At 35.8% G+C, this 25553-nt stretch overlaps 3 protein-coding genes across 4 annotated transcripts; 2 read left to right on the forward strand and 1 right to left on the reverse strand.

Annotated features, from left to right (window-relative positions):
- Window positions 1-14118: 14118 nt before the first annotated feature.
- Window positions 14119-14736, reverse strand: LOC147945419 (uncharacterized). The gene has a single exon (XM_087509245.1). It carries the CDS (start codon window positions 14734-14736, stop codon window positions 14119-14121), a length of 618 nt encoding a protein of 205 aa, XP_087365371.1.
- Window positions 14737-15667: 931 nt separating this feature from the next.
- LOC104779868 (inorganic phosphate transporter 2-1, chloroplastic) lies at window positions 15668-19214 on the forward strand. 2 transcript variants are annotated; one of them, XM_010504285.3, is made up of 4 exons: window positions 15938-16120; window positions 16200-16954; window positions 17097-17288; window positions 17375-18477. In XM_010504285.3, exons 1-4 carry the CDS (start codon window positions 16054-16056, stop codon window positions 18191-18193), a joined length of 1833 nt encoding a protein of 610 aa, XP_010502587.1. In that variant the 5' UTR covers window positions 15938-16053; the 3' UTR covers window positions 18194-18477. The 2 variants fall into 2 exon arrangements, with proteins under 2 accessions (XP_010502586.1, XP_010502587.1); XM_010504284.3 differs by having other exon boundaries at window positions 15668-16954; window positions 17375-19214.
- Window positions 18413-20416, forward strand: LOC104779869 (uncharacterized). The gene is made up of 5 exons (XM_010504287.3): window positions 18413-18450; window positions 18548-19271; window positions 19493-19645; window positions 19755-19960; window positions 20036-20416. Exons 2-5 carry the CDS (start codon window positions 18789-18791, stop codon window positions 20244-20246), a joined length of 1053 nt encoding a protein of 350 aa, XP_010502589.1. The 5' UTR covers window positions 18413-18450; window positions 18548-18788; the 3' UTR covers window positions 20247-20416.
- Window positions 20417-25553: the final 5137 nt, after the last annotated feature.

Genomic DNA, 25553 nt, shown 5'->3' on the forward strand with positions numbered 1-25553 from the left:
AAAGTTTGTTACCATCTCTTTCTCGAGATGTTGTTTGGTAAAATGAGGATGGGTACACATATAAATCACTCTTTTAAGTCCTTCTAAAATCTCTCTACCTCTTATTACGAGATGTTGTTTGGTAAAATGAGGATGAGTACAACAAATAATATTTGAGAATGTTTTAGATATGTAGTTATGTCTACAGACTAACGAGAATATGATTGCTGTAAATAGTTGCAACTTTCAACTAAGTTGAAACTCATCTTATAAAAGTTTCTAACCAAAATTTACTAAGACTCATTCTAAAACGGAAATAGCACTCAATTGAAAATTGATTAGATGAAAACTTAAACTTATTTTATTTGTTTTATGTATAGTTTTTAGTTAATACTTTTTAGCTTAAAAATAAAATGTAACAAAACATTGTTGAACTAACAATTTATATTAAATTTGTACTTGTGGAAAATTATTTTATTGACATTAATTAATGTTAAATCCCTATATATTAAAAAATAAACATTGTGGAGAAAAAACTGACGTGTCATCACCAAAGAGCTCCATACCCAATTTATTATTCATCCTTTGTATTTCATAAAATTATATAAAACTGTCATTGCTATATATATTCTCAACTACCACTGATTACGCTAAACAGATTAAGTTGAATTAAAAATTAAGAAAAGCAATGCAAAATATTAAATGAAAGTGTTGTCAATTCAGATGATCAAAAAGCTAGGCCTAGAGAATTTCTCAGGAAATTATGAAATATTAAATCAATTAATAAATTAGTTAGGATTCAAGCAATTAAAAATCAGATCTAGGACTCTAAAGACAATTGTAAAATAAATCAGTTCTCATTGCAAATATTATCTAAATTTAAAACCAGAAAATCCAAATATCTTTGTAAAATTATAAGTTAAAAATCAGCTTTTAAAAACAGGTTTAGATAAGTTCACAAAATTACTAAATCAAATCTCTTTGCAAGAAGGTAATTTTGCTCATCAAAGGTTTTAATCAGGAAAACCAATTATATTCCTATATCAATTTATTTTCCTAAGTTATTAATTCTAGGTGATCAATCAAGAATTAATATGAAGAACAACCTATGATGAAGATCTAGAAAGATAATGAATCTTAAATAAACAGATCTAATAAACCATAAAATCCCTGCGAAAAACTTTGAATCTAACAAGCAAACTACTCACACATATTCCATGAAAAATAAATCATCACTACAAGAATATTGAGTTTTAATAGCACTATAATAAAACCAGTTTATTTTAGATAGCGTTTGTATATTTGTAAATGTTATGATATATTGTTATTTTTGTTTCACGTGCTTTTTAGTTTGGATGGATTATTTTTAATAGCAATACCTAATTACAAATGTTATGATAGTGGTAGACGGTAAGCAAAAATTTTAGTACCGCCACACTTAGAAAAATTTAGGCTCCAAAACGTTTTTTCCCGAAAGAAATCCTAATCGACAAAAATTTTGAGACAATAAAATCCCCAAATACTCAGTTGCCTAAAATAAATCATTTTTCTTCCTCTCCCACACAAATCTCGATTTTGTTAGGGGGAGGTATTGGTTTAGGATTTAGAAAGAATTTTAATAACTTTAAAAGTTAGGTAAAATATGTTGTTATTCAATCAAGACTTTTAAAAATTCTTTAAAAATTTGGTGTTATTGGTTGTGGATTTGTAAAAAGTTATCTAAAATCTTGATAAATATAGTGTTATTGGATTAAGAATTTTATAAAGTCATTAAAAGTTTTATGTTATTCAAGTAAAACAAAAAAATCTTGGATTGTTAATAAATTCAAATTTTATGTTATTGGTTTAAGATTTTATATAATTTCCTTCATAACAAAAGTCATAAACACTCTTTCATCAAATAGAAAGATTTATCAAGATTAGAAAAAACAAATCATCAAGATTTTAAAAAACTTCCTAAACAATCTTTTAGAATCCTTCATTTTTTATTTTTAATTTTCTATGATTCTAACAGTTAGCAAGAACATAAAGTCATTAAAAAAATTTCTAAATCCTAAACCAATACCTCCCCAGAATCTCACTCTCTCCCACACAAATCTCAATCACAATACCTAATCCCAGATCTAAAATTTTATGTTTATTCAAACCAAAACACTGTAATCCATCTTCCCCTTTTGTTCGATTGTTGTAGATTCTTCCTGCAAATCGGTTGCTCTCTCTTTCTCCAAGCTTGGAATGTTAAATGTTTTCCAGTCTCTTTGTTGAATCTTTTTTCTGCAACCTTTGATATTTTGTTTATGTTTAGCTTCGATGGGTCTTTTTGTTGATGATTCTATGTTCATTTGATTTCCTCTTTTAATAATAATTCACCTGTCTTTTTGTGCATTCCTCCGATTCGCAGAAAGATGATGAATATTATGGTTAAGGAAGCTTCCTCATACGACCTTAAGGATCTTGTTGCTAAGTTCATTCCCGCTCGAAGCTATTGGCAGGGAGAATGGCAAGGCTAGCTCAGAGCATCTACTCTCTTCATAAGGTTTTCATCCGTAAAGTCAAGATCCTCAAAGCACCCAAATTTGACCTTGGTAAGCTTTTGATTGGCTAATATGTAAATGTGAGGATCACAGTTTATTTTAATATTAACCGTTGATAAGATTAGATCCAACGGACACAAGTTTTAATGTTTATTTTTATTTTATTTTCTCTTGTCTTACTCGCCTCCGCCGTCTTCTCTTCTCCATCTTCCTCTGATTCTCCCTCACGCAGTGTGTAGCTTCATCTTCCTCCTCTTCTTTTCCCTTTTATTTTTCTCTTCAGTTCATCTCTTTCCTTCTCTTTCTCCCCGTCGCCACGGAATCGAGAATTTCATGTCGTTGCCAATTGCTGCTTCTAGATCTGGTAAAGAAAGATTTGTCTTCTCTGCAATTTAGTTTTAACAACTTGAATCTCTTTCTTCCATGTAAATCTAGCTTAGATTTTAGTGAACCTCTATGTATGTGTTAAGCAAATATGTCGTGTTCGTTGCAGATCCACTAAAAACCATTTGCAGAAGATTTGATTTGTGTTATTTCGAGTAAGATTCAATCAGTTGACTAATATTCTTTTTTTAAGCAGAATATATGAATCGATTTTTTTATTTAAGTGGGACTGTAAATTTATGTGGTTCAATGTGTTTGATTGTATTTGGCTAAGACTCTAATTTCTCTTGGTTTATGCAGGGAAAACTAGATTTTACAAGAGACATCTTACTTGGGAAGATTGGGAGATTCAGAAGAACTATGAAGTATGAACATCAAAGAGTGTGCAAAGGAGTCGAGATATGACAACATAAACTCAAAACAATCTTCAGAATCAGGCTCAAAAATTGGTGTACTTGTAAATTTTTATAACTAATAATATTCATTATTTTCTTCTTGTAAATTTAAATTGGGGTTTTTTGAATTTATAACTATGTACTGGGATAAAATAAAAAAATATAGTAATATTAGAAAATAAGATTTTACAAATCTGTTAATAATATCAGTAATAACAAAACAAATATGCTATTATAGAATTTAAGTACAGACGAAAAAATGCTATTGTATACGAAAATTCTATAGCGGAATAAAAAAAACGCTATCTAAAGTGTCTGATCTACAATGACGGACGCAGATATAGCGTTTGTCAAAACGCTATGGTATCGATAGATAGCATTATTGACACGCTATTAAAAGTCAATATTCTTGTAGTGCATAATTCTGAATAATAAGCAATTGAAATTAAAAGAGTAAAGACGGAGTTTATGAATTCTTCTCTCAAAGCAGTTCAGATCTCTCTCTCCCAAAAGTTCTCAAAATCTCACAGGGTTACAGAAAGTAAAACTTGCTAGAAAATAACTTAAGGGTTTCTAAAACCTAAAAATAGTAAAATACTATTTATATGTCCAAAAACACGTCAGAAACTTGCAATTATGGAAAACTTTGGGCAATTTTGTAAAACTTCCAAAACTTGGCTTCTCTCGCAGACAAAACAGGGTGTCGATCGACACCATCACTCTGAATCGAATCCAACTTCTCTTCCTTCATGAATTGCTCCAAAATGATCCAAATCGCTTCACTTTGCTCCATCCATGCTAAAATCCTAGAAAACCTGTAAAGACTCAAAAACATCCTAGAAAACAAATCAAAAGACTCCTTATATCATGGTTAAAAACCACAAAAACCATGATATATCAACTCCCTCAGACTTAGTCTGTGCTTGCCCTCAAGCAAAACATAAGTTTAGACCTGTGAAAGAAGTTTGAAAAGTGGGAACTCACTCAACTGCATGATGATTCTTATTCGCACTCTTCATTTACCTGACTCAAGAACTTACTTCTTATACTTAACCATGCTAATCATCAACATTCTTTACTCAAACCCCACAATCCTTTGGAATCTCTGAAATCTCTATTGTCATCTCATTAGTCAATATTAAAGCACAAATAAGGTGAATTCTTACTAAGGGAATATCGATCAATGACATATGGACTCTCTTCAGACCAAGACATTCTTTATACATCTCCTCCCTTTTCTCACTTCCAAGGGGGTTTCTGTAGATCCGGAGAAGATTCAGGCTATCAGAGATTGAGCTAGACCGCAAAATGCCACAGAGATCAGGAGTTTCCTTGGTTTGGCAGGTTATTACAGGATGTTTGTGCAGGGGTTTGCGAGCAGAGCACGTCCTATGACTAAGTTGACAGGGAATGATGTTTCTTTTGTTTGGTCACAAGAGTGTGAGGAAGGCTTTGCAAGCCTCAAGGAAATGTTGACTACTACGCTAGTATTGGCTTTGCCTGAGCAAGGAGAACCCTATAAGGTTTATACAAATGCATCCAGAATTGGTTTGGGGTGTGTGTTGATGCAACATGGGAAGGTAATTGCCTATGCTTTGCGGCAGTTGCAGAAGCATGAGGACAACTATCCTACTCATGACTTGGAGATGGCTGCTGTAGTTTTTGCCTTGAAGATTTGGAGATCTTATCTTTTTGGTGCAAAGGTACAGGTGTTTACAGATCATAAGAGCCTGAAGTACATATTCACTCAGCCCGAGCTGAACTTGAGGCAGAGGCGGTGGATGGAGCTTGTGGCTGATTATGATTTGGAGATAGCTTATCACCCTGGTAAGGCTAACTTGGTTGCAGATGCTTTGAGTCGGAAGCGGGCGGCTTCGGCTCAGGAGCAGGATATGGAGTCTCTGGTAGGAGAGATAAGAGCGTTGAGTTTGTGTGCTGTTTCACAGGAGCCGTTGGGTTTGGTGGCAGTTGATAGAGTAGATCTGTTGAGCAGAGTGCGGTTGGCTCAGGAGAAGGATTTGGTGATGGTGAATGCCTCAAAGGATGTTGATTCAGAATATCAGGTTTCGGCGAATGGTACTATTTTGGTGCATGGGCGGATTTGTGTGCCTAAGGATGAGGAGTTGAGGCAGAAGATCCTGAAAGAGGCTCATACGAGCATGTTCTCTATTCATCTAGGAGCGTCTAAGATGTACCGTGATCTCAAAAGGTACTATCACTGGGTCGGGATGAAGAAAGATGTGGCTAGTTGGGTCGCGAGGTGCGTTGTGTGTCAGCTAGTGAAGGCTGAGCATCAGGTCCCAGGAGGGTTACTGAAGAGTCTTCCCATTCCAGAGTGGAAGTGGGATATGATTACTATGTACTTTGTGGTGGGCTTGCCAGTGTCCAGGACGTTTGATGCTATTTGGGTCATTGTGGATCGGTTGACTAAGTCGGCACATTTTCTGGCCATTAAGGAGACTGATGGAGCAGCGGTCTTGGCTAAGAAGTATGTGAAGGAGATAGTCAGGTTGCATGGGGTGCTAGCGAGTATTGTGTCTGATAGAGATTCTAAGTTCACTTCGGTGTTCTGGAGAGCGTTTTAGGCAGAGATGGGCACTAAGGTGCATATGAGTACAGCTTATCATCCCCAGACAGATGGACAGTCAGAGAGGACGATCCAGACGCTGGAGGATTTGCGGAGGATGTGTGTGTTGGATTGGGGTGGCCATTGGGTAGATCACTTGAGCTTGGTAGAGTTTGCTTACAACAACAGTTACCAGGCGAGTATTAGGATGGCTCCTTATGAGGCTTTGTGTGGGAGGCCGTGTCGTACACCGTTATGCTGGACTCAGATGGGGGAGAGGAGTATATACGGGCAGATTTTGTTCAGGAGACCTCAGAGAAGATTCCGGTTCTCAAGCTGAACATGAAGGAAGCTCAGGATAGGCAGAGGAGTTATGCCAATTGGAGGAGGAGAGATCTTGAGTTTCAGGTGGGGGACAGAGTATACCTGATGATGGCCATGTTGTGGGGTCCAAACAGGTCAATGACAGAGACTAAGTTGAGTCCGAGGTATATGGGTACGTTCAGAGTGATTGAGCGGGTGGGACCGGCGGCATATACACTGGAGTTACCTGAGGTTATGTGTGCTTTCCACAAGGTTTTCCATGTGTCTATGTTGCGGAAGTGTATCCGTGAGTATGATCAGTTGTTAGCTAAGATTCCTGAGGATCTTCAGCCTAACAACTTTGGAGGCGAGACCAGTGAGGGTGCTCGAGAGGTGGATCAAGGAACTTCAGAAGAAGAACATTCCTCTGATGAGAGTCCTATGGGACTGTAATGGTGTTGAGGAGCAGACTTGGGAGCAAGAGGCGAGGATGAAGGCAAGGTTCAAGAAGTGGTTCGAGAAGCAGGTCGCGACTTGAACTTGTCTAGCCTGGTCCCAGTTTTAGTCTGTGGCTGGAGTGGGAAAGAAGTATTCCAGCCCATCTCTCTTGTTTACTTGGTCGCTTAGGGGTGGTTGGTTGTGCGACTAAGTAACAAGATGAGGTCGTGTTCGGAGTACAAAATTTCCGTGAGGCGGTGGTTTGAGGGAAAGTTTTCTGAAACAGAAGTTTCTAAAAGTGGAAATTTTTGAGAAGTGGAAAGTCTAAAAATGGAAAGTTTTATGTGAGTTAGAATTTTTCCATTTTTAGTGGTTGTGAGCCTTGGAGAGGTTGGTGTGGCCTTTGTGGCAGTTTGTTTAGTCGTGTGTGGCCTTTGTGGCGTGCTGTTTAGCCATTGTGTGGCCTTTGTGGCGTGCTGTTTAGCCATTGTGTGGCCTTTCTGGTGGGCTGTTTAGCCAATTGTGTGGTCTTTGTGGTGGGCTGTAGCCAGTGTTGCCTGTTTAGGCGGTCCTTTGGGACAAGTGGTCTTCGTGACGATCCTTCGGTACAAGTGGTCTTCGTGACGGTCCTTCGGGATGAGTGGCCTTGGTGGCGGTCCTGCTTAGGATATTTGTTGGCCTTTATGGCGGTCCTGTTTATGACATTTGTTTGGCCTTGGTGGCGGTCCTGTTTAGGTCATTTGTTTGGCCTTGGTGGCGGTCATGTTTAGGACATTTGTTTGGCCTTTGTGGCGGTCCTGTTTAGGACATTTGTTGGCCTTTGTGGCGACCCTAGTGGCAGTGAGGTGATCCATGTGTGGTCATGAGGTACTTTAGTGAGGGGATATGTGGTTGGTGGGACATTGTGTTCTTTTACGCGGGCCACGGGAAGGAAACCTGGATAAGGATAGGGCTTAGACGTGTTCAGAATTGTTTTCTCGCGACTCTTGGGAGACTTTAGTCCTCCTAGTACTACCATATTCTGAGACTTTGTGGCTTGGGAGTATGATTGGTATATCGACTTCAGATGACGATCCAGGGGTGCTTTGTAGGGTGGCAACCCGAGAGACGAATATTGGACTTCCTTTTATATATGGCATGCAGGCTTAGGCCCGATGAGAAGCCAACATTATGGCATGCAGACTTAGGTCTGATGAGGAGCCAATAAAAACTCAAGGTTTAGGCCTATGAGTAAAGGAAAGTCCAAAAGTCGAGAGCAAATAATGTCTGAAACGAGAGTCTATCGCCTAGAGGTGACCTTTCAAAGATCGGTCGGAGGAGTGCAGGCCGTGGAGGTGGTTGCACGAGAGTCTTTGACTGATGGTTGTTCGAGATTCGAGGACGAATCTATGTTGGTGGGGGAGAATTGTAACATCCGCGAACTGAAATCCCTGTTTAGAGGGTGCATCGGTCGATGCACTATGTGTATCGGTCGTTGCAAAATCGGTTATGTTCAGACGAGTTTAAGTTAAACACTGCGTTTTGGGTTAGGGAAAACCTTTACCACGATTTTTTGTCTCATTCGACGAGTTTAGCCGTTTTGAGAGAAAAGAAAGAGAGAAAAGTGTTCTTGAGTGTTCTTGAGGATTTTGGGAGATTGGAAGCTGTTCCTGTGGAGATTTGTAGCTGGGATCTTTGTAAGAGCTTCCTGGAAGTGTTTTCTTGCTTGTTTAAGGTTCAGAATCGTCTTGGCAAAGGTAGTGCATGACCATGGCTTATCTAAGCTGGAGATTTCTCTGATCTGCTTGTTATGTGTTGATAGGCTTGTTAGAATGTTATTTGGGACGTTAGGAAGCTTTCTTGTGGCTTGGGATCGAGTTTTGTGGTTGTAGGAACGAAGATCCGGCGAGAAACTTTGGGGGAAAACGATGCTCGGCATGTGCATCTGTCGATGCACTTGGTGCATTGGTCGATGCAAGTGCGAGGGCGGCGTGTAAAACCTTAGGGTTTTCATGCTATATCGAGCATGCATCATTCGATGCAATGGGAGTATCGGTCGATGCATATTATGCGTCGGTCGACGCAACCCCAACTGGTGTCGGTCGATGCATGCTTGGTGTCGGTCGATGCAAAGTCATGGTTTATTATTGTTGGTTGTTGATTGTTGGTTAATGGTTAGAGATGTCTCTATTGCTTGTGTGTATAGCCCAGTAGATGGGAGGATTGCCTTACTGAGTGTTTATTAAATACTCATGCATTGCAATTTGTGTTTGTGGTGCAGGTAAAGGCAAAGTGTGATCATGAAATCAAGGCAATGAATAGGAAGATGTTCTAGGGACTCGATTGTTTGTTGTCTGGCATTGATAGGTTGCTAGAGTTGGGTCATTAGAAACATTGCTAGGTTACTGGTTCTATGATTCCTATTGGTTGATTTTTGGATATTGTTTATGTTATAATTATTGGAGTATTATTGGATATTTATTATTGGTTATTTGGTATTATGATTTCCGCTGTTTGGTGTGATTGTGGTTAGGTGGATAGTGGGTATGAAATCACTAGTTGTAGTGAATATTATTACTATTTTTTGCTATTAAAAAAAAAACGGGTCGGGTCATTTCAGTTCGGTATCAGAGCCCTTACGGTTCTAGGTTTGGGTTCACTAGGTTTTGTGCTGTAGATGTTTTGGATTTTCATGCTTTGATTTATTATGTGAGTTAGTCAATTGTGTGTGGCATGGGGTCCTAGAACATCCTTTTCGAGCCTACTGTGTGATTCCATGGTGAGTAAATGTTTTTGTGTTTGTATAATTGCGTGATTAGCCTTCTGTTCATGGTAGTGCAGATGGATAGAGAGGATGGTGTTGCTGGTCGTGGTCGTGGACGCGGACGTGGTCGTGGTAAGGGCAGAGTCCCAATGGTTAGTGAGACTGCGGACCAGAGTGTGACAGTTGAGGGTGTTGGCGGGTCATTTCAATCCCCTACATATTTTCAAAATTAAATTAATTTCACTATGTATTGAAATATAATATAACTATATTATGAAATGTAAAAATATATATATTTAAAATCATATCTTCAAAAAAATAAATAATGTTACCTTTTTAATAATTTTATAAAGCTCTAATGGTGAAAGAATTGAAGATCATTCAATATAAGTGATTTACATTAAATTTTCATTAGTCTAACTAAGGAATATTTCATTCAAAAATTGAAGGAAATCTATACTATTAATTGGGGAATACACTTAAAGGTTAAACAAAAAAAAATAATATCAAATCATTTTGCCAAACTTACTCAATTTACATAGTAAGAGGAATATTAAACAACAAATTTATTATATTTTAAAAAATCGTTCAATTTAGTTCCATAATAATCAGGTTATGAGAATTTTGTGTTGGTATATTCATGTATGACAAATACGGGACGAGAATTTTGGGAATAAGAATTCAAGCACAACATATGCGGACATACTATTTACTCATATGAATTACAAGAAATGGGATTTTTCGGGTCAAAAAAAAAATAAACGTTGCAATCAGACATAATTAGACGGGTTTGATCGCTTGACAATTATATTTAGGTCATCTGAAAATTCTATGATATGCAATGGGATGGGTATGGACAACTAGGCATGACAACGGGTATGATTACGGTTTATTAACTATAGGTTATAGTTATATACGGTTGTGGTTATTTGACGATATGATACAGTTGATATTATTTGATGATATGATATGGTTGATATTATTTATTTTTAATTGATATGCTCTTTCAGTATAATCATATATTTATATTTTATATTATCTATCATATATCATATTAAATAAATAATTATTAGTATATTTATTATATTTTAAAAATAGTTACAGTAAAAAAATTATAGTTTAACTATCCGGTTGACCAACGGTTTTGATAGGATTACAGTAAATTAACGGTTACAATTAATATACATTTAACCATATATTTACGATTAACAGTTAAGATTTCTAAATGTTATATACGGCTATGGTCCAAAATAGGGTTATGTTTTAGTTTTTATCATGCGTAAGGACAAGATCATTTTCTCTCATTGTCTTTCTATTTAGTTTTTAGTTGTCTTCTTTATTGATATTTAAAAAAAAATCAGCATTCATTTGTGTCTGTTCAGAAGTGAAACTAAACCAAATATCAAACTGCTATGCATTCAAATAATTATGTATGTTATACCAGATAAATATTTAAAGTTAATAAAAATTAAATTTATAAACAGTGAATATGGGTATTCGGTCTAAATCTATTATAATAAATATAGTCGAACATGTAATTATTTAAACGAGAACGGTTATGGAACAAAAATTTTTGACGCATACAAAACAAGACAAGTATCTCATTCCAAAATATATACATCTAGGTTAAATACATGAAATAAATAAAACTGAAAACCGAATCCAAATTTGATTTAGCCCCTGAACAAACAGTTGGAAATATTTGGATTAGTTTAGAAGAATATACACGTAATATCACTTATCTAAATTATATCTTAATTTTTTCTTATATATATCACTCATGCAGGTCTGAGTATAGGTTTACGTAAAAAAATTCTAATTTAAAAAAAAAATATGCAAAAACAACCCCGCACGTACGTGCGGGTCCGAACATAGTATTTTCTTTATCAAAGAATCTAGGAAATTCAAATACTAGATTACTTTAGAAAACATAAATCTGTTTTTTGATTTTTTAATTATATTTATTTTGTTTATAGTTTTTAATTAAATATTTTTAAAAAACTAACAAAGACGATTGTTTGTGTAACATCTGCGAACCAAATAGTCAGTTTTGGGGGTGGTTGTCGATCGACACCAAGAGGAGTGACGATCGACACCAACAAATTCCGGTTCGACCAGGTTGTTTTAAATTGTCGATTTGGTTCGGTTTGGTTCAAGTGGAATCCCTAACCGACATATTTAAGGAGGAAGTCGATGTTTTGGGTGAGGGAAAAACCTATTTTTGTCTCCTCCTTATTTTTTGTCGTTTACCGAGAGTTTGAGGAAAAGAGAAGAAGGTTCTAGAGAGTGTTCTTGGGAGATTTTGGTGCTTTTTCTTGAAGATCTTTATGTGGGAGTGACGATCCAGGGCTAGAAACGTGTTAGAAAGATTGCTTGGGTGTTGGATTCGTCGTTATTGGGTCAAAAACTTCCTGCAAAGAGGTGAGTGTATGACCATGGCTGATCTAAGCTTGAGAATTCTATGTTTTGGTGTTCTTTGGTTATGTGATTGATTCCTTGCTTGCTTGTGGTCGATTTGTCGTTCCTATGGCCTTATGTGGCTTGTGGGAGAGTCTCGAACGCTTGGGAGACGTTTGGAGGTGGAGATCTGTGCTGGAGCATCGAGGTGTCAATCGACACCAGTGCGAGGACGGCTCGAAAGCTCCGAGGAGTGTCGATCGACACCATATGGTGGTGGTTGTTGACCCAACTAGAGATTTTGGGAAATGTCGAGCAGGTGTCGTTTGACACCGGGAGGGTGTCGGTCAACACTAGGTTGTCAGTGTTGATCGACACCAACCTTCGTAGGATCCAGTGTCGATCGATATTGAGTGTGTGTCTGTCGACACCAACGTTCAGCAGACGATTGTTACTTGCTTTTTCTGGTTTGATTGTGTTTGTTTGATGATTGTTGTACATTGGATTCTCAAATGCTTGTGTGTATAGCCCAGTAGATAGGAGGATTGCCTCACTGAGTGATTATGACAATACTTATGCATCTTAATTTGGGTTTGGGGTGCATGTAAAGACAAAGTGTGATCGTGGAATCAAGGCAATGAAGAGGAAGATGTTCTAGTGGCTTGATTGGTCGTTATCTGGCTCATGTTAGGTTGCTAGAGTTGAGTCCTTAGAACATTGTCTAGGATTGTTGGTTCTTGATTTATGTTGTATTGGTGTAATGGTTTAGTTGTTATGGAATAAATAATGGTTATTTGATTATTGGTTAATTTATTGGTTTAAAATTTGGTTATTTCGCTGTTTGATTTGAATGTGGTTAGGTGGTTAGTGATTATGAGATCACTAGATTATTATTATTATTATTATTATTATTATTATTATTATTATTATATATAAACAGGTCGGTCGTTTCAGTTTGACTAACAATTTCTTTTCTACCTTTGGGAAATTAATTTTATATTAGTTAATGTTAAATTATTATATACTATACGCTCATCAAGATTTTTTGTGATAAAGTATTTATATAAATAAGAATTAGTATTTTTTTTTGTTAACTTATTATAATTTTTAAATTGAAGTCTAGAACTTTGGATATGATGCCAAAAACAAATATATATATATATATATATATATATATATATATATATATTATGGATATATTATTTATATTAAATTATTATATTTCTTTGTATTGAGCTATTCAATTTAACGATCATCATTTAGCATACTGTATTATTATTTTCTCTACAGCTTATTCATCTCATTCAGTTTATTTCGTCCATCAATATTCAGTTTATTCAACTGGCACAGTTTGTTAATCATCATTTGCAGCGAATGGGTGAAGGTCAAGGGTTTTATCAAATTTCATTTTCAGGATTATGCCATTTGTTTGAAGTATGTTATGTTTTCGTTCTATAACAAATCTTTAAAAAATGGTGATTATTGACTGCTACATTATATTCATGAATATGAAACGAACGACGGAACTTTTAGTTTTCTACTAATCTAAAAAGCAAGCTTGAAAGACCAATCAATTTACACCAACGTTGGTCTCAAGTTACACCAAATTTACACTAATTTGAGGCAGAGACGGTGGATGGAGCTTGTGGCAGATTATAATTTGGAGATAGCTTATCATTTTGGTAAGGCTAACTTGGTTGCAGATGCTTTAAGTCGGAAGCGGACGGCTTCGGCTCAGAAGCAGGATATGGAGTCTCTGGTAGAAGAGATCAGTGCGTTGAGTTTGTGTGTTTTATAAAACACGTCAAGAAATAGAGCTTTTGGTCATAACTAAGAGTTTTGGTAAAAAAAAAATATATATTTTACGGGTCACAAATAATATATGTATGTATTTGATCCGATCATTATCGTTTAAAATATTATATGAAGAGCAGTCTTTTTTTTTATTCATCTGAAGATATATATATATATATTAAGGATTGTATGATCAACTGTACAAGGCAAGTGGTTAAAAGCTACAACTAAAGCAGCTTTACAAAAAATAGGCAAAATTAACCACCTAGGTTAGAACTAAGAACTAACAGAGGGAGACACCATCTCACTGACAAATATATCTTTGAGCCAACAAGGAAATCCTGTTTGAACGTAAGAGTGGCATCGGTCAGATTTGGTGACACTTTGGGCAATGAGATAAGACCCTCTGTTAGTTGCTCTTGATTCCGAAACCACCTTCCGAAACAAAAAAGGGGATAGGGCTTTCTTCATTTCTGAAACTTGGAACCTATAGGACGGCTATGCTTTTGGTATGTTAATAGCTTTGACCAGTATCGATTCTCTAAAGCAAAAAAGATCTGATTGTACCTATGGCTAAACATGCTTTCAGCTGCCCACATAAAACAGACCATATAAAGCTGCCCACATAAAACAGACCATATAAGCTTCCGACCAAGAGTTGATATTAACAAAAGCCCTCCGGCTATGCAGCTTGACTGATCCTGACGCATCTCTAATGACCCATGATCCTCCAACCACGCTTTTCTTCTTGTCCCAGGATACCCCTATGTTGCATTTGTCCCAGGAAGAGGGAGGGGATATCCATCGCTTTCTTTCTGCTCTGTTTTGATCAGAGCTACAGTTTTGCGTTTCATTAGCTACCTGTTGAACTAGGAACCAATCGAGGACATTATCCTTAATCTTTTTCAAAGTTTCCAAGACCTCAAATTGTCGACCTTCTATGGAGAATTTGTTTCTATTTTTCCAGAGGGACCAAAGAATCCAAGGATAAGGTTTTCTTAGTTCCAAATCGAAACTAGGACTCTCTCCCATGGTCAACACAAACTGGATATTTACATAAACTGAGTGTTGATTGAAACCATTCTCCGGATGGGGGAATAGGGAAAGAGCCCAGACCTGTCTCGCAATGACACAAGTGAAGAGAACGTGGTTGATATCTTCTCCTTCAAAACCACAGAACTGACATCTTCTGTCCACTCGCATTCCTCTTGTAATAAGTCTCTCGACAACTGGAAGGGCTCCACTTAAAGCTTTCCAAAAAAAAGTTTTGATCTTGGGCTCCGTCCAGTCTTAAATGACATATGAAGAGCAGTCTAGTTCTAGAAAAATTAGAGATTGAAATACTTAATAATAAGAGATATGTTCAGTAGGCCTGGGCACTAATACTCGTTACCCGTATCCGATCCATTACGCTGCTCGTAACCGTTCCGAAAAAAGGGTACCCACAGCTTTAGGATCGAATAAAGGGAATTATAATTATATTACCCGTGAGTAAGGGACGAGTATAGAGTATTAGTTTAGTTTTCAATACCCTTCCCGTTACTCGTCCTTTTACCCGTTTTGTTACCCGACCCGTAAATACCCTTTAATATTTTGTATTATTCTTATTTATTATTAACTTATAAATATATTATAGAGTTAAAGTTAAAACTTAAGCTCAACTTAGTCCAACTGAAATGATATATATGACGCCCAATTGAATTAATATTTTATTTTTATTTTTAAAGTTTGTAGTTTTCTAATTTTTGGACCTATATGTTGCATACATTTATGAATTTTTCCTTTTTCGGATTTTGGAACATGAAATTATTATTGTGATTATTGACAATTATTTTATCGGATATTTATTTTTCCGGGTAAAAGTAAAGGGTCGGGTATTTAAAGGGTCAACTATTTTTTACCGGATACCCGTTTTTCCGGGTACCTGTTATTTAAGGGTCGAGTACGAGTAATTTTTTTCTATTACCCGTTAGAGTCAGGTCAGGTAAAGGGTATGAAAAAATTCAAGGGTACCTGTCCTATGCCCAACCCTAATGTTCAGTATTATAAAAACAAATCTATAATATCATTAAATCATACTCTCTTTGTTTCATTATAAAAATGATTTTGACAAATTTCACTCATATTATAAATCATTTAAATATACAAACAATGTTATATAAGACTTAAAATTAAAACCATTTGTGTCAAGCAAGCTTATTTTTAAAATCTAATTCCCAACAAAGATAGAAAAAGATCTTAAGAATTGCATCTAATTCTATTCTTTGACTACACATCCAAAGAACAAAATTCCCAAATCTTTTCTTCTCTCGTCTTTTACAAGTGGGCATTTGTGAGGCCCAACCAGACAGCCTCGCTCTCTCTCTCTATTACTCAACATTCCACAAGAACCACACAAGTTCAAAAGTCTCACTCTTTAGGCAAGAAGCATCCAAACACAATCCTCTCACCTCCACCTCACATTCCCCGGTGCCACCAACACTTACCCTTTCTCGTCTCTCCTGAAATCAAAATCCCATTATGCAAATCCATTTTCATCATCATCACCATCTTCATTCTCATCATCCATGGCCCATATCCCATTTATGTAGATTCTCATCTCTTTACCTTCATCTCATTTTCTTCTCCTGATTCTCAAACAATCTATACCCTCTTCTCCTTTTCAGTCATGACTCTTCCTTATCGTTTCTCTTCCGTTAGAAACAACTCGCTGCTACTTAAGACTTCTCCTCATCTCTGCACACCCAGATCAGCTCGCGGTTGTTTCTCTCCCAAGGAATATCCTTTATTCAAGAAGAACACTTCCCGATTCCTTTCTCCTCAGAAACACACTTCCCTGCCTCTGAAACTCGTCTGTCCTTTAGCTAGTTTCTCTTCTTATGCAGATTCTGAGGGAGACGAACAACACCATGCTGATCAACCAATACAGAATTCTCACGAATCTTCTACCGATTCAAGCGGATCCGATGGGAAAGGTAATGCAGAAGCAACTGGAGACTTCTCTGGAATGGCTCAAGCCTTTCACATTTCGTCTACCACAGCTAGGGCAATCTCCATAGTCATTGCCTTCTCTGCTCTCTGCCTTCCACTCTTCATGAAGTCCCTGGGACAAGGACTGGCTCTCAAGACCAAGCTACTCTCTTACGCAACACTGCTCTTTGGTTTCTACATGGCCTGGAACATCGGAGCTAATGATGTCGCCAATGCTATGGGAACTTCTGTTGGATCCGGAGCCCTGACAATCCGACAAGCTGTGATGACGGCTGCAGTTCTTGAATTCTCAGGTGCCCTTTTGATGGGAACTCACGTGACGAGCACGATGCAGAAAGGGATCATCATGGCTAATGTATTCCAAGGCAAAGATATGTTGCTCTTTGCTGGTCTTCTCTCTTCATTGGCTGCTGCTGGAACTTGGTTACAGGTTCCAACTTATCTTTTGCTTCTTCCTCACTAGCTTCAAGACATGATTTAGTAAAGTTAGAACCTTTTTAGGATGGCATTATCAAATGATACAAGTACAGAACCTAATTGAGAAAACGATTGTGTAATTGTGAATTTAACAGGTGGCTTCTTACTATGGATGGCCAGTGTCGACAACTCACTGTATTGTCGGATCAATGGTTGGGTTTGGCCTTGTCTATGGAGGAGCTGGTGCTGTTTTCTGGAGTTCTCTAGCTAAAGTGGCTTCATCTTGGGTTATCTCTCCTCTATTAGGAGCTCTTGTCTCCTTCCTTGTCTACAAATGCATCAGGAGAGTAAGTAAAACAAACCAAGAAACTAACTTTCAACTTCTGATAAATCACTGAAGTCATCATACTCAAGCTTCTTTTGTTCTGTGTAGTTTGTTTACAGTGCACCAAACCCAGGACAAGCAGCTGCTGCAGCTGCTCCTGTCGCTGTATTCGTAGGTGTGGCTAGTATCTCCTCTGTGGCATTGCCTCTAAGTAAGATTTTTCCAATAGCATTATCACAAGCCTTAGCTTGTGGAGTAGCAGGAGCCGTAGTCTTTGACAGAATCATCAGGAAACAGCTCGGTCACCTCCTAGCTAAAACCAAATCACCGGAAACATCCCCAAACCAGCCCAAAGCCATCGGATTCCTCTCCGATATCGCAGGACCAACAGGTACACAGTTGGAGATAGTCTACGGAATCTTTGGCTATATGCAAGTCCTCTCCGCTTGCTTCATGTCATTCGCTCACGGAGGCAACGACGTATCCAACGCAATCGGACCATTAGCCGCCGCGTTAAGCATCCTTCAGAACGGAGCAGCTGCAGGAGGAGCCGAGATCGTGATCCCTATGGATGTTCTTGCTTGGGGAGGATTCGGAATCGTTGCTGGTCTCACAATGTGGGGATACAGAGTGATTGCAACGATAGGTAAGAAGATCACTGAGCTTACACCGACAAGAGGATTCGCGGCGGAGTTCGCCGCCGCGTCGGTGGTTTTGTTTGCTTCAAAGTTAGGGCTTCCGATATCGGCGACACATACGCTTGTTGGAGCTGTGATGGGTGTTGGATTCGCTAGAGGGCTTAATAGTGTGAGAGCTGAGACTGTGAGAGAGATCGTTGCTTCGTGGCTAGTTACTATTCCCGTTGGTGCTACACTCGCCGTCATCTACACTTGGATCTTCACCAAGATCTTAGCTTTCGTGTTGTGAGTTTCTGATTTTATCAGTTTTTTTTTTTTTTTGGTTTTGTGATACGAAGAACATGAAATTGATCTTCTTCTATGTTGGCTTGAATGATTCGGATTTGATAAACCCTAAAGTTATGATCTTTCGATTCAAAAAAAAAAAACTGAACTTTTTCACCCATCGGTGAAGTTACAATGATGTATTATCATTCAAATCTCAAAGCTTTCTTGTTCTGTTGTTCAGTTTTGGTCTCGTCGTCTGAGTAAACAACTCGAATCAGAGTGGGTGACGTTTGTTTCCTTTGAAAACGTCTTGGTGTTTGGTTCCTAATAATAAAAACGTCATGATTATTTAAACGACGCCATTGATTCCGTTTAGTAAACGTGAGACGCGCGCATCTTTTGCTTTTCGTACACGCGTCCTCGAAGAAAGCTCGACATGATTTGCTTCATGAATGACGAAATTACCCTAACACGCATCGTCAGTGTCAGCGATCTTAATCCAGAGAACTGAGGGTATTTTAGTCAACTCAACAATTAGAAATATCTCTCTCTCATCTTCTAAGCTAATCTCTTTGCTTCTCTGGTTCCTACTTCTTCCCTCGATTGTGGTGGCTCTTATGGCGGCGGTTATCGGAAACGTGGCGTTGTTACTTGACGTTAACTCTCACCGTACGGTGGTAACTGATCGGAGAATTCGTTTAACGGTGGTTGACGTCGTTCTGAATCTACAAAAGAGAGATCATTCGTACAATCACGTTTCTCACTACGCGGCGGCTCGATCTTCCAATAAGCCTCTCGAATCTGACGGAGAAGCTAGGAATCGCCGGTTTTTGACTCGCGGCAAGGCGAACTCCAGGGCTAACGCCGTCGATTTCGACGACGCGGGATCTAACGACGAGGACGGTGGTGGTGGTGACGGCAAGGAGAATGACGAGGAGAAAGCTAACGATAAGGAGAAGGAGATGAAGAGTAGAGTAAAGGAGTATCAGGATATGAAGGAGCTTGAGAGGAAAGCAGAGGAGTTACAGTATAAGATTGATGAAGAAGGAGACGATTCAGAGGAGAAGAAGAGGATGAGAGTTAAACGAGAGCTCGAGAAGGTTCGTTTTGTTTCGATTGAACTGAGACAATACTTTGAACATTTCACATTCGTATTAGCTCATATCCTCTTGGAATGTGTAGTTTTTGGCCTTAGCAACACTCTTAGATTAGTGTAGCTTATCTTAGTGTTACTGATGTGAGGATTCAACTTCGAATTGGCTAAGTTGCTGGTGAAATGTTAAAGAGTTGATGTGCTTATGGAAGAGATTGGTGAGAGCAGGTAGCACAGGAGCAAGCAGAGAGGAGAAAAACTGCGGAATTGATGTTTGAATTGGGTCAAAAGGCTTATGGTAAAGGCATGTATGGACGAGCAATCGAGTTTCTTGAAGGAGCTCTTACGATTATCCCAAGGCCAACACTCTTTGGTGGTGAGGTTGGTTGAAAACAACACCAGTTTTAGGTACTTGTTGTCTTTTGGTTTTTTGGAATTTGGTGTGATTGCTAATGTTCTCTGGTTGGGGGGGATTGATTGATTTGGCCAGATTCAAATTTGGTTAGCTATGGCATATGAGGCTAATAATCGCCACGCTGATTGCATTGATCTTTATCAGCAATTAGAGAAGAAACACCCGAGTCCTGGTATCCGTCGTCAAGCTTCTGAGCTTCGGTATATCTTGCAAGCTCCTAAGCTTAAGATATCTCAGGAGGAAATGGTTACTATTCCCATGATTGGTTCAAGTTATGACAGGTAAAAGGAATTGACTTCTCATGGATGATGAATGTATTGACATCACTTGAAATGGTCATTGTGTTGTGTGTACAGCTATGCAGTGACATGGACTGACAAAGACAGGGATAAGGAGCGGCGAATGAATGAATCGACTACGAATCAGCTCAACTCGAGTCAAGACGACTTTCTAGGGAAGCTCTTGGTTTGGCGACAGGTGGTTGGCATGGAGAAGAATCGAGTCTTTTGGCTTGCTTTGACACTGTGGTTCGGTTTGGTTGGAGCAGCACTCATCTTACAAAGATAAGTAGAAGACATGAAGAAACGTTTTTCATCTCTCTTTCAGTTATTGTTTGGTAATGTTTCTTCAACATGTCTTGATATTATATTTTGATTTCATGTATAAATTTGTAAGCAGACGAAATCGTATTTCATTGTATATAAAGTATTTGACGGAAATATATATAACGTTGTATACTTGATTTGTATGTGTTATATCTCTTCATAGTTACATTCATCTTCTTACTACCTAAATTGGTTGTTTTAACATCTCGTTGAACATAGTCATAACAGGTAAATCTCAACTACCAAAATTGGGAAACTGTCTTGTTCGAGTGTGGTGGTCCTGGTGGATGAGCACCTCAAAAAGTTCAAAACCTTTTCCTCTTGAAAGACCACAAGTCACAACATGTAATTACTACTAATAAAAGGGACAATTTGAGCTTTCTGAGAATGTCTACCTAAGCCTAAAATTCTTCTTTCTTAGATTGCCACGTAGTGTTCTCTAAAACTTCTTTTTTTAAAAAGTTGCGTGTTTTATGTATTCAATCTCTTCGTCTTCTCTTTAGCAAAATACTTGATTCATTGTATAAATTTAATTAAAAATTTAATGCAATCTTACTCCTACATACATATATTCATAAACTGATCCACTTCCATCTCAACTGTTTCATTACCATTAGCTATTTACGGTTCAACTATCTCCTCTTATTCTTTGAATTAAACAGCGACAATACACTAATACAGCAAGAATGTTGCAAGTCAAGTTGGTGGCAGATTGCGTGAGAAGATTACTATAGATTGGTGGTGGAGGACGTGAGACTGAATGAAATTTTTGGGAAAAGATCTCGCAAAATCAATGTCGGATAGAATGTCATTGATATCAAAATCCCTGCTCATTAAATTACCGGTGGTTTGTTTTCTTCATCAACTTTTACATTTTATTCAATTCAATTGTTGTTAGGTTATTTTCTCAATCGGGGTTCGATGAGTATGTGTATTGGCTCTTGGGGTGTGGCTTGCAGTTTTGACCATCCTCAGTCTCATCTATATTGTTTGGCAATCGTTCTATCTGTCAAAGATAGTATAATTATTCAAATGATTATCAATAATATTCAACATTACGTATAGTTTAAGTACTACAAAATTAAATCTGATTCTTTTTTCTGTTTACATTTCTTCATTCAAGTGATCTCTCTTTTTATCAGGTAGAAAAACTTATCATCTTACAAGGGATTTGCATTAAATCAATCTGGTTTCTTAATCAGTTGTGGATTCATCCTCTTAGATGGCTCCACCATATAGGTAATAAAACATTTTCTCTCTTGATTCTTAATTTCGTTAGATGAGTTAGTTAAATTTGGGACATTCTGTTTCTGCAGGCTGTTTAATTATATGTGTGTTTCAGACTGAAGCAGATGAAAGCTGTGAAAAAGCAATTCACCCGACATACTTAGATTTTCAAACTATCTAACGTTGGTCATAGACTCCTCCTATATTACAATTGCTCTTAATCGTTGCATATATGGGGGATCCAACCTACATATATGGGGTTGACAGAATTTATAGATTAAAATACTTTTACCTAACACATAATTACCTAATCATACCCTTATAACGCGTTTAAAGTGGTTGTTTTAGAGGTTGGTTCATTATCTGGTGTAGTTCTTATAATTGGTTTCCACTTTTGGAACTTTAATACTGTAAAAATTGATTGATTAATTCGATCAAAATCAGTTGATTGATTTGTTTAAGGATCTTAGGAAAAGAGCCAAATTTAAATGAAAGACAAAAGGATCCCAATTAACCAGAGGAAGGAAAACAATCAAGTTGAAGAGAAACAAAGTTTACATGTGTTAAAGTGTTCACAAAAATTGATTTAGATTGAAATATACACACGCATTCATGTTACACCATAACTAAACAATCTACAACATCTACGGACACGAGTAAATCATGTAATTCTCAACATACTAGATTTTAACCCGCGGTACACCGCAGCATTATTTCTTTTACTAAAATCAATAAATTTCAAGTTGTAATTGTTAATTAATTTTATACGTTTTATTTGATGTTTAAGATTGCATAGTTGTATTTTGATTGTTAATTATATGATTTAATCTGCAGTATAATTTATTTTTGTTATAAATTAATTTATAGTATTAATATCCTTTTATATTATTAAGTTGTACCTGTTTGTTTATAATAATCATATATATAGAGGTGTCAAACAGGTTGGTTCACATTTCTTTTTTCTTGGATCGCAGCGGGTCAACCCGCTAAGACCTAAATTTTATATTAATTATTCTTTAAAAATTTAGTTGTAAAGAAAAAAATAAATTTTAAAATAACTTATAATATTAATATTTTTTAAATATCTTAATTGGTATAAATTAAAGTTTCTCACATTATCACATATTTCACGTAATTATAACTATGTAAAAATATTACTTATACATAATATATTTATTTTAATCATATATTTGTAGTTTTTGGGACAATCCACCCACCGCAGACGTACCTTCCTAAAATCCGTAATCCCGATAGACTTAATTGTGAGGACCATCTTTTAACGGTACACAACATGCAAGCCTATATTTTCTATATAAATTATATCTATAGACATTTATTACTTTTTAGTATATAAAACTGATTGTCGTAGCCATGGATTATTGACATTTTAAATTTTATAATAATATCAATCATAACCCGTCCCATAATAATTTAAATTTATTAAAATTTATTAAATTAATTTATTTTAAACCTTTTATAAAAATTAATTAGCTATATAGATAATAATATTAAAATTTTAGATAAAACTAAAAAATTTGAAGTAATTGAATATGATTGATTGGAGCGAATAAAGATTTCCTTATATTGGAATGACAAAAATTTTGTTTAGTTTTGCAGAAAATTAGGTTCAGAGATGGAGATAATTTAGGAACATTTTACTTGATTGATAGGATGATATTTAATTCACATACCTTATTTTGCATATTTCGATTTTATCTTTTATTTAAAAAAAAATATTTTAATGATAATGGCATTGGTTGTAAATACCTTCAAACTTCAATACTACTTTGACAAAGCTGCTGTAAAAATGTTAATACAGATAGAACTACAATAAAAGCTCATAAAATCTTCTTCACAAATACCAGCAAATAATATACGGCTTCACAATACTCTATGAAACTAAATATAAAAAGCTTTGTAATTCAGATCTCTTAAGGATCTTGAATTTGTAGTAAAAATTTGATTTGTTAAATTATCTCAATTCATATTTTGTTTAAGGATTTAAACAATTAAAAAATATCTCTATAAGTTAATAAATATTAATTTAGAGTATAAAATAAATATTAATTTATAGATAAATTAGTATCACTAAAAAATTGTAAAATATCATAGTTCCAATATTATTAATTTATATAGAGATTTTACTGTACTAAACACATAATGACTCTTTTGATAATTGAGCTGGTTTCATTATTTACAACTACATCTAAGTTTTGAGTTTTACCAGAATGTTATGGCTGCAAAATATAGGTGTATGAAAAAACTAACAAAAAAATATGTAGTTTTCTAATAAAAATCACACCGCGCTACATCTCTAGCTTAATTGTCAAATGTCTTTTCGGGCGTAGCTTGGAGTTTCACAGTCATCATCATCATCTCGAAAGAGAAGACAAACCTCTGTGACTTTTAAGCAGCTAAAAAAAAACATGGATGCATTCATTTATACAACTATTACACCTTCCAAAACAAGGCAACCTTTAATTACAATAATCCATACAATAGAAAAAAAAAATATTAACAAACTAAAATATAAAAAAAAATCATCCAAAAAAAAAAAATACAAAACCAAAAGGGCATTCCTTGAAACAAAATTTACAAACAAAATGTAATCAAACGCATTATATAAATTTTAAACAAATCAATTTTTTTAAATATATATATATATATATATATATATATATATATATATATATATATACATTAACTAACCACAAAATATAAAAACAACAAAAAAATACAATTAAAAAGTATAACTAGCTATGCAAAAAAAACACTGGCCGGCCAAGCTCAGAAAAAAAAACCAATTACATTTACATATAATAAACCCTAATATATATGGAAACAAATCTTCAAATGTAAAACAATCAACAACAAACAAAAACAAAACTACATTCCAATTCTATAGTTTTTATACAAATAAACATGAAACAAACCCGCGCGTAGCTCGGTATAATCCCTAGTTAATATAACAAGAGGAAGCAAAGTGATGGAAACAATCTTAAGCTAAGCTAAAAAATGTGGAAATGGCATTGTCGAGACAAAAAATTCTTGACCTCTTAGTTAACCAATCAGAATATAACAAGATGTCATGTCATATTATATTTAAAAACATAAATCAAAACTAAAATAAAAATACAAAACAATTTAAGAAAACAAATTATGTAGATCTTTTATTAAGGAAATTATGACGGTTTGGGTTTATAAAAGAGGATTAGAGTTTAAATTTATAATTTTAAAAATTATATGTCGGTTTAGATTTATAAAAGAATGGTTAGGATTTAGATTATACAATTAAACACAATTATATATCGGTTTGGATTTACAAAAGAGTGGTTAGGGTTTAGATTTTACAATTAAACGAAATTATATGTCGGTTTGGGTTTACAAAAGAATGATTAGGGTTTAGATTTTACAATTAAACAAAATTATATGTCGGTTTAGGTTTATAAAAAAGTGGTTAGGGTTTATATACAATTAAACAAAATTATATGTCGGTTTGGGTTTACAAAAAATGGTTAGGGTTTAGATATCATAATTAAAAACTGTAATATAATATTAGAACTAAAAATTTTAAAATTGATTGATCTACATAATTTGTTTTCTTAATTAATTTTTTTTTGTCAGCTCTTAATTAAAATTTGTTTCTTTAAAATTAAGGGGTTGAATAAGAGAGGTTTAACCCAAAAATTGTCCTAGACGAAACACTGGTGTTGGTACGAGTATAAAATTAAATCCAACAATAAATATTGTAAATGGCATTGGTGGCCACTGGCCTGGCCAGACACTTGATTGGTGCAAGTCTAAAATTAATACCAACGATAAATATGAAGAAACAATTATCAAAGGACAATTCCATTTATAAATTAAGAAGTCCTAATTATTAGATTTAACTTTAGTGTATGAACGTGTGGACTGTACATTAATTAGTAGACAGACTTATATATATAAGTCCAATGAGCGGATAAGTTATATGCAAAGCAATTTGAACCAAATCTCCAAGGTGAACATGAGCCTTGTCTTAATATAGTCACTGATGAAACCA

The sequence above is a fragment of the Camelina sativa genome, chromosome 4, assembly GCF_030686135.1.
Source record: "Camelina sativa cultivar CO46 ecotype springtype chromosome 4, ASM3068613v1".
Taxonomy (NCBI): Eukaryota; Viridiplantae; Streptophyta; class Magnoliopsida; order Brassicales; family Brassicaceae; genus Camelina; species Camelina sativa.

What these genes read in the sequence shown, in the direction of transcription:
- LOC147945419 (XM_087509245.1), bottom strand. Translation starts at nt 14,736, where the DNA reads ATGCGAGTGGACAGAAGATGTCAGTTCTGTGGTTTTGAAGGAGAAGAT.
- LOC104779868 (XM_010504285.3), top strand. Translation starts at nt 16,054, where the DNA reads ATGCAAATCCATTTTCATCATCATCACCATCTTCATTCTCATCATCCA. An exon ending in CTGCTGGAACTTGGTTACAG is followed by an intron (nt 16,955 to 17,096) that starts GTTCCAACTTAT and finishes TGAATTTAACAG; the next exon opens with GTGGCTTCTTACTATGGATG. An exon ending in TCTACAAATGCATCAGGAGA is followed by an intron (nt 17,289 to 17,374) that starts GTAAGTAAAACA and finishes TGTTCTGTGTAG; the next exon opens with TTTGTTTACAGTGCACCAAA.
- LOC104779869 (XM_010504287.3), top strand. Translation starts at nt 18,789, where the DNA reads ATGGCGGCGGTTATCGGAAACGTGGCGTTGTTACTTGACGTTAACTCT. An exon ending in TTAAACGAGAGCTCGAGAAG is followed by an intron (nt 19,272 to 19,492) that starts GTTCGTTTTGTT and finishes TGGTGAGAGCAG; the next exon opens with GTAGCACAGGAGCAAGCAGA. An exon ending in CAACACTCTTTGGTGGTGAG is followed by an intron (nt 19,646 to 19,754) that starts GTTGGTTGAAAA and finishes TGATTTGGCCAG; the next exon opens with ATTCAAATTTGGTTAGCTAT.